Source organism: Cordyceps fumosorosea (genome assembly GCF_001636725.1).
Source record: "Cordyceps fumosorosea ARSEF 2679 chromosome Unknown scaffold_7, whole genome shotgun sequence".
In the NCBI taxonomy this organism is placed as follows: domain Eukaryota; kingdom Fungi; phylum Ascomycota; class Sordariomycetes; order Hypocreales; family Cordycipitaceae; genus Cordyceps; species Cordyceps fumosorosea.
The window spans coordinates 28,671-37,662 of NW_017387307.1; the positions used below are offsets into that span (position 1 = coordinate 28,671).

General features: G+C 43.7%; 3 protein-coding genes across 3 annotated transcripts; 1 reads left to right on the top strand and 2 right to left on the bottom strand.

The window, feature by feature from the left end:
- Positions 1-4,389: 4,389 nt before the first annotated feature.
- On the bottom strand, positions 4,390-6,849 carry ISF_03547 (DNA repair helicase RAD25; the record flags this gene model as incomplete). The annotated part of the gene is made up of 1 exon (XM_018847153.1): positions 4,390-6,849. One exon carries the CDS (start codon positions 6,847-6,849, stop codon positions 4,390-4,392), a length of 2,460 nt encoding a protein of 819 aa, XP_018705360.1.
- A 307-nt stretch (positions 6,850-7,156) lies between these two features.
- ISF_03548 (Zinc finger, CHY-type) lies at positions 7,157-7,651 on the top strand (the record flags this gene model as incomplete). The annotated part of the gene is made up of 3 exons (XM_018847154.1): positions 7,157-7,161; positions 7,217-7,284; positions 7,329-7,651. 3 exons carry the CDS (start codon positions 7,157-7,159, stop codon positions 7,649-7,651), a joined length of 396 nt encoding a protein of 131 aa, XP_018705361.1.
- A 246-nt stretch (positions 7,652-7,897) lies between these two features.
- Positions 7,898-8,889, bottom strand: ISF_03549 (proteasome component PRE6; the record flags this gene model as incomplete). The annotated part of the gene is made up of 4 exons (XM_018847155.1): positions 7,898-8,616; positions 8,680-8,732; positions 8,792-8,798; positions 8,859-8,889. The coding sequence occupies 4 exons, from the start codon at positions 8,887-8,889 to the stop codon at positions 7,898-7,900; spliced, it is 810 nt and encodes a 269-aa protein (XP_018705362.1).
- Between the last annotated feature and the right edge of the window lie 103 nt (positions 8,890-8,992).

The following is an 8,992-nucleotide window of genomic DNA, read 5'->3' on the forward strand; positions in this document are numbered from 1 at the left end:
AAAAAAGAAAACTATTTATTATTTAAATAGTTTATTTTAATAGTCTTAAGGATAAAACTATTAAAAAAAGAGTATTATATTATAAATATTAAAAGATATATAAATAAGGTTAAATAAAGTAGAATAAGGCTTATTATACTAGCTACTAAAAGGATAAAAGGTTATATAACCTCTTTAGGATTAAAGACTTAAGTTATTAAGCTATTAATCTAAGAATAGGATCTAAAGGATTAAAAGTTAAACCTTTTAATCTAGAGTTATAGTAGAGAGGTAGATAAGTACTTAAGGAGGAGGTATTCTTATAGTTAAATAGTCTAAATCTCTACTAATTAATCTAAGTAATAGTTCTACTATTAGGAGATATCTTCTAATATAACTTATACTATAATAACTATTTATATATACTTTATATATTTAAACTAACTCTCTACTTAAAAAGTAAACTAACTATAGATTAGGATTAAGCTAGTATTATATTTTAATTAGTCCTATTAGTCTAGTATAATCTCCTATATTATTAGTATATCTAGTCTATTTATAGAGTAGAAAGTTAATCTAATATTATTATTATTATAGATATTCTATAAAAGGATCTTTATTTATTTATTTAGACTAGACTAGTATAAAGGTATTCTAAAGTAGTATTATAGTTACTTAAATTAGAGGGGGGGGGGGGATTATATTTATTAATAGTATAGTTAGTCTTTAGAGTAATTAAAACCTTATAATTAAAGTAATAAGTCTTAAGACTAGATTAAAGGTAAGTATATTTTAGTATATAATCTATATTAAGTTAAATTACTTAATAGTGTTTTAGTTTTAATTATATTTAAAGTTAAGTATATTTATTTAGTAGAGGAAGAGTCTCTTAGTAGACTTAGTACTAAGTAGGTAGTCTTTTAGTTATAGACTATTTATAGTCCTCTTCTTTAAAGAAGAGACTCTAAGTAACTATAAAGCTCTATTATTAATAGTATTATATATTTTAAAGTAAGTAAAGTAGTATTAATATACTTTATTAACTCTTACTTAGTTCTACTCTATAATAAAGTAGGCCTAAGTTTATACTAAGTAACCTTTTGTAACGGTGGCTCTTCTCTAATCCACAGTAAATCTGTTTCTTAGGAAGTGAGTCAGGTTGAATGCACCACAGGTGCAGATGAGCAGTATCGTAGCTTGAGTCACGTTTAGGAGATTACTCCCAATAGTAGAACTATTGCTTAGATTGATCAGTAGAGATCTAGACTACCTAGCTATGGGAATACCTCCTCCTTAAGTACTTGTCTATCCCTCTACTGTAACTCTGGATCGGAAGGCTCGACCTTCGATCCCCTAGATCCTATTCCTGGATCGATGGCTCGATGGCTCGAGTCCTCGATCCCGGGGAGATCACGTGATCTCCTGTCTTTTTGGTGGCTAGTGTGACAAGCCTTCGCCTTGCCTCTCTCAGCCCCGCCTGCACGTCCTGCAGCATTCGTAACACCTTTATTATAGTTTAAATATCTTTCTTTAGTAAAGTCTTCTTAGACTAAGTAGTTTTTACTATTATTATAAGTATAGTATATATACTAACTATATTACTTATTATTAGTATAGAATTTCTTAATATAATTAAATCTATAGTACTAAAAGTACTATAAGGGCTATACTATCTTTATATAGAGTTTATATTAGAATACTTAAGAGTTAAAGTATACTCTTTTCTTATAGAGTTAGTTTATTATTTCTATATTATATATACTAATAACTAGTAATACTTTTATTCTAACTCTAGTTTAAAGACACTACTTTAGTAGAGACTATTTCTACTTTATTAAATACTAATAGTATATTTATTAGTCCTAAAGTGTCTTAAAGGATCTCCTTTATTAGTATTACTTTAACCACTATAGTATATATATAGTAGACTATTATTACTTTTATACTAAATATTATTTTTACTTACTAATTATCTTTAGTATATTCTTTTATACTATTATAGAATAAAAGGATAATATCCTCTAATAGGAGCTACTATATAGCCACTATAGTATTAGTCTAGAGGGCCTTATTAACTACTATTATTACCTTTAGTAGTAACTTATTCTTTACTTTTTAAGTATAGTCTTTAGTATTAACTACTAACTCTTTATTATATTATACTAGTACTAGCTTAGTGGATAGAGTTAACTATATTTAGTCTACTATTATATTAGTATAAGACTAAGGCTAATAGTAGTTTCTATACTTTTCCTTATTTTTTATTAGTAAAGTAATAATAGGCAAATATTATTACAGCCCGTCGCTAAATCCATGCAAAGAGTGCGAAACAAGTAATTTTGCAACGACAGCATTCCCGCTCGTTACTCCACTGTTGCAGATCTGTAGGAAGCAACTCGCGCCTTCGAGAAGTTGGAAGCATCTCTGCATTGGACAGGTTGGTTGGTCCCCGGACCACTACTGAAAGATCAGGAGATCAATTCGGCGACCTCTATTGACCACGATGTTTATCTACCTTTACAATCAGTCATAGTTAGGACATATTGCTTGACCAACCGACTTTTCCGATAGCCGTTTTTATCTGGTTATGTGAACTCTATGGCTACTCTATCTTCTTAACTCTATAGTACCGTAGTGTGCATACAGATGAGAGGTTTGGCCCAGAGCTGTTATGACCAGAGATTTGAGTATAACACAGTTTTATTGTAGCTATAGGCAGTGTGAAAATACCGCGTGCCGTTTGCGCCGCTGAAATCAAGCCATTGACCGGTAAATTAGAAGTTGGCTTAGTGACGACCAGCGAACACCAGCGAACACCAGCTGCTGTACGTTCCTTTTCTCTTTTTCTGGCTTAATACTTTTCACTCAATTTTCTCTAAAACAATTTGTCTATATTATCATTTATTTAAGCTGCTCGATCGGCAGCCAATGACCCAGGGTGGCGTGACTTGTTAGTTACCATGATGACAAACTAATGGCTAACCCTCAGATGCAATGCACAACTCGCTCCTCACCGGTTTGCTCGCTGCACTCTGGTGATCTGTTCTCCATCAGAAATATAGAAAAGACGGAAGACAAAGGCAGCCTTAATTTAAAACTGATTAATAAAATAAAACAAAACCAAAAAAAAAAAAAGAAGAAGAAAAAGAAGAACCATAGCCCTACTCGCTCTGATGCGGTATTTGTTCGTCCAGCCAGGATATCACCAGCCTCCCCCCCACCATAACGTCATCTGTCAATGCGTCACTGATGAAGGTTCAACTACTATCCAAAATCAGATGATTTCAAATCCGAGAAAGTGCCGGTGTCTTTAGAGAGTCATGATGAGGCGTGTCAGTGGCCTCAGCCACCAGCGCGCGGCTTCACGCGGCTTCCCATCACACACCCAACCGTCATCGTACATTCACACTGCCTATTATATTTAATCCACCCCCGTGGAAATATACCGTATGCGGTGGAAGCATACAGGTCTCACAAACCGCAGCAAGGCCGCAGTCTCTAGCATTACGGCAGTTGGGAAAAAATACAAGGATTCCAGTGTATATCACACCAGGCGACACTTCGCAGTATCTTCGGACATATGAACGACAGTAAGCGGTTATTTACCATGAGCTCTGAATAATGACAATCTACTTATTGGGGCGCACCAAGATCATCAGCTCCGACATGGCTTCAATTGAGAAAGATTCGTGGACCTCCGTCACATTCAGGAATGCCAGGGCTCTGCTGCACCCCAAGCACAGCCCGGCTTTGCTACTCTTTTCTACTCGGTAAACTGTGTCTATCAGGCCTTTGTCTCCTCAAAAAAAACGTCAATTTGCGCTTGCAGGGGGCTCAGCCACTTATGTACCTATTATTAACAGCCATCCACGTTGGAGCGCAGGCCTCCCTGTCGCAGTCAACAGCGAGATATTGATCACCGAGGCGCACTTGGGTGAAAAAGATTGCAGGACAATGGCGCTGCACCTGCAGACAATAGTGTGACTGCATTCACTGCATGCATGCACAGTCTGTCCGTCGCGCAGCTCTATGTACATGACATGCTGCTGGTAACTGAGACTTGATCAGCACGAATCGACCAGGATTATCGCTCTGCTGCCAACCATGGCCTCAGCTTGACCAGACGGAAAACATAAAGATGGTCCTCATAATATTTGATTCGTTAGTAAACGATTTGTGTATAGTAATATCCCGCTTTGCCTTTATGCGAACAAGTCCCGTGCCACTAGAAAATAGCAAAGAAAACATGAGGCGCCTATCAGTTTGACAGCACAGTTGCAGCTAGGTACCATATGAACCAGTCTAGTGCAAATGGTGTTAGAAAAGCAAACCGTAGAAAAACGCCGAATCCAAGAACCTAGGGTTTCCCCGAGCCAATGCAATGCTGTTGCCCACGTAGCACGCCACGCCTTATTCCCCGGCGGCACGGCGAGCATTCTCTCTGTTGATCTTTTTGAAGAAGGCATTGCTCTCCTTTTTGCCCTTCTTCTTGAGGCCTTGGTTGACCTTCTTGTTCTGCTCAATGTAGGCCATGTCCTGGCCACCGCTAAGCTCGCCCAGCGTGCCTGCAGTTCGCCGGACCTTCTTCTTAGCCCGTCCCATGTTGCCGCTATGAAACAAATCATCTGTAATGTCCTCATCTTCGGCGCCCTCGTTCTCGACCAGCACTTTCTGTAGCAACTCTCGACGCTCCGAGGCGGTTGCAAACGCCAGTCCCGGCGTCTGTTCTATGTTTGCTAGCTGGGTAATGACTTTGAACGCATAGCCCTGATCGACGAGGAAAGCCTGCCTCTTTGACGAAAAGTACATTTCTTGTGTATCTTTAGAGACCAGCGAATAGAAAAATGCATTGAAGCCCTCGTCGTTGCGTCTTTTGGCTCGTAGAATTCGCCCAAGGCGCTGCGCCTCTTGACGTCGAGAACCGTAATGCGATGAAATTTGGATAAGGCATGTGGCTTCGGGCAAGTCGAGAGAGGTATCGCCAATCTTTGATAGAAAAAGCGTGTTCACCAGCGGATTATGTTGAAAATTTTCCAATACCTTGAGTCGCTCCGCTTGTCCTGTGCCGCCGTAGATGAAGGCTTTGCCAAGCTTGAGTGCGTAAGCCTTGAGAGCATATACATTGTCAGAAAAGACAATAATCTTATCTCCACGGGACTCATGGTAGTTTATAAGGTATTGGCAGGCCTGGAATTTGCGCGGGTTCATAATGTAGAGCAAGTTCTTCTTGCGGGATGGTGCACGAAGATATTCGTCATAGAACTCGGTCGGCATTGCGCACCAGACCTCCGCACACTGCACGCGAGCAATATGCCCTTGCTTTGAGAGCTCCATCCAGTTTGCTTCAAAAAGCTTCGGGCCAATGAGGAAGTTGAGATCCGAGATCTTGTCATCCTCTCGAAGCAACGTGGCAGTTAAGCCGAGCTTGGAATGTGTCTTAATGGAAGAAGTAACCCTTCGAAAGATGTTTGCTGGCACGACGTGCACTTCGTCGAGCAACATAAGGCCCCATTCTCTTCCAGTAAGAAACTTCATCATCTTTTCCGCATCATAGGAACGCGCTCGCGATTGTGTGACCATAGAGTACGTAGTGACAATAATACCAGTACTGCCAGTGAAGACGGAGCCCTTCGAATCAGATGTGAAAGCCACAATATCATCAGGGTTGATGTTAGACCACTTCAAGAATTCGTTTCGCCACTGCACAACCGACATGGAGCTGGTGCAAAGCACAATCACTCCCTTCTGGATGGTACACGCAGCTGTAATGCCGACCAAGGTCTTGCCGGCACCACACGGCAGAACGATGAGACCACTCTTGGCTCTGCCGTTACCAAACATCTTGCTTAAGCTTTTTTCTTGGTAAGGTCGAATTTGAGTACCGGGTCGGAGATCGATATCGAGATTAGGGTTTGCCTCATCGCGTCGAAAGTCGTATTCTTCAAGAACCGGATAACCCAGGTTGAGGCATTCCTTCTGCACTGTCTCAACGTCCTTATCTGCGATTTCAAAAGCGTGCGTTACTTCTTGGTCGTCGTCATCGTCGTCGTCCAGCCTTGATTTGACTTCCTGGTGCGCGGATTGTTGTTCGTTCTCGCTCGTGTTTGCCTGTCTGACGCCCGCTGCATTCTTAGTGCCGGGAATTACCAACCCCCCAATCTTGGGCGCTGTCGTGGTTGTAATCTCCTCCGTCCCCTGGACACGGAGCGGACCGATTTTAGGGTTCTTCAGTAGCATTTGCAGCATCGCCGGGTCGGGACTTTCGACGTAATACTTGGTATTTTTCAACACAAGCTTGACTTTACCGTAGGTTTGTGTGCAGCTGGTGATGAACGCTCGAATTTCGTCGGGCAGTGGTGTCTTGAGAAATCTCTCGAGAGTATTGATGATATCCGTCGGAGATAGGCCTACAGACACAGCAGCGTACAGACTGTGCATGGTGAGGGCGTATTCGTGCATAAAGGTCGGTCGCGACAAAGGTTCGGAAATAGTAACAAGGAAGTCTTGCGCTTGCTCGGCCAACGGGCTAAAGCTTTCCAGAATGATGCGACCCTTTTGAGGATCGATCCATAGAGGTCTATTTCGGTGGTCCTTTTTAAGGACAAGATACGAGTAATCATTGTCACCAAAGATGTGCGGAATCGGGTCTTTAATGTTGTGTCGCTTCTGGTATCGATTAAGAGAGAAGCGGTCTATGTTCTTGTCGATGTCGCGCTCGAGAACTTCATCGATCGGTGCGTCGTCTTCCTCGTTTTCATCGTTACTACCGATGCTGCGAGGCGTCGCAAGTCCGGGTGTGCTCATGCGTGATGTCCGCCCGGTTTTGGCCCCCCCCTGCACGTTGCTGATCGCTTTCCGCTTGGGAGGCATTGTTGTGATATGGATGCCTTGAAAGACGGGCGGCAGCGAACAAGCAACTATGCGTGGACCTCTTCGCGCCGCCGATGTGTTGGCGAGCGTGAATGTTGTGGATGATTATGGGTTATAAGGTGGCGAGGCGCATTGGCGTGAATCTGTTAGCATCTTAGTACCTAGTCAGACGAGCGCTGACTAAACGTGCTCGCAGCCTTGGGGTGACGCTGGGTAGCCCCTCCAAGGTTATGGCACCGTTTTGGTGATGATTGAATTTTCTACCTATCATACTTCTTTTCTTTTCAATGCTGAGACCTCTACAGCCATGTGGTAAGAGAAATTACTGCGTAATAGAATGTTCCTGGCAGCTCTAACGGCCAAATAGCAAGCACATTCTCAACGCGCAGGTTGCCATCCGATCTCCCTGCTGTATGACGTTCCGCCACTCTGCCCGTACCTAATGTTCCGAACTGACCTGTTTACCCTGCTTTGTCCAGGCCGCAAGTGGTTCGACTGTGCAGAGTGCCACGCTGAACAAGAGAAACACCCGCTTCAGCAGTCATTCGACATGACTTTTGCCTGCAAAAAATGCAAGAAGTGCTTCCGCAAAGATACCCAAGAGTTCGAGGAGAGCGACGAATACTGCCCGCACTGCGATAACCACTTTGTCATTGAGGCCAAGATCGCCAAACCAGCACTCACAATAGAGAGTGATGATACCCGAATTAATAATAAACTCCTTAAAGACGACCGAGTGCGAGGCAAACCCATTCTACGGTCGATGTTTGACCCAGATGAGGACGCGAATAAGCTCGGCTAGAAGACTATTAATACATATACTTTCGCTCTTGTTAAGAATTTACAAGGGGAATGTCATCTTGGCATTGGGGCCCATACCGTTCCGGGGCGCACATTGCGGCGCTTTTACTTCAGCATTATTCAGGGCTTGATTTAAACAGCAAGTACTTGGATAACGTGTTGATACAGTGACCTAGTTCTATCAACAGCGGTAAAGAGCTACCCACTCGATACCTGTCTAACCAAGAGCTTCGTTTGGTCCTCTCCATTACTCAGCGGCGGAGTCATCCTGGCTTCTTGTCGGGATAGCTGTGCCGCTGATGGCGGGAGCGCGACCAGTCTTCTTCTTAGCAGCCTCCTCCTGCTTCTCCTGCTCAATCTCCTTGACGTAACGCTCGATCTCTTCCGTGGGGAGCATCTCGATAGTGGCTCCGGGAGCCATCAGGGCGATCTCAATATTCTTGGCTCCTGTTTGCACAACTTCCAGGAGGGACTTAATGGCCAGGCGGATAGTAGCCTCCCGATTCATCTCCTCCTTGTAGTTGCGTTCCAAGAACTCGCGGACGGTCTTGCTGGAGCGGCCAATGGCATTCGCCTTCCAGGCAGAGTAGATGCCCGACGGCTCAGTCTGATAGAGGCGAGGGACCTTGCTATTCTTATCGAAGCCCACAACCATGGTGCTAATGCCGAACGGGCGGACACCGCCAGCCTGGGTGTACCGTTGCTGCACGCCGGCGACGTATTTTGTAATGTATTCGATGGTAGCAGGGTCCTCCACAGTCAGTCTGTGCGACTGGGCCTCTAGACGGGCCTTATCGACTAGAATTCGGGCGTCGGCGTTGAGTCCGGCGAAGGCAAGGGCAACGTGGTTGTCGAGAACTTGAATCTTGGAGGGGGTAATTCGGGTATCTTGGAGCTTCATAGCAGAGCGCTTCTCGCAGCCAAGCACAACGACGTCTTGGCCTTTGACCCCAACAGCGCAGGTTCCTGCAAAAGGGAGTAGTCAGTACTTGTCCGGGGTCGTGCGACGGCGCGAAGGCGGCTGCTCACCTCGCTTGACAGCTTCACCAGCATACTCGACCTGGAAAACATGTCCATCGGGACTAATATCAACGTTAGAACAAAGCGCAATCCGACGAACCTTCGGGGCGGTTGTCGTTACCTGAACACTATTATGGTGGTTAGCTTCAAGCCCAGAGAGGGCCGATATGTCTGATCTAATTACGTACCCGACAGAGCTCTGTCATAACCTGAAGCCATTGGATATGTAGTTGGATTTTTCTCGACTTGACTGGGATTGCGCGCAAGACGAGTGGTATTATGGACGGCAGATTGGAAGATGTAGATAATAGTCGTTTGCTGC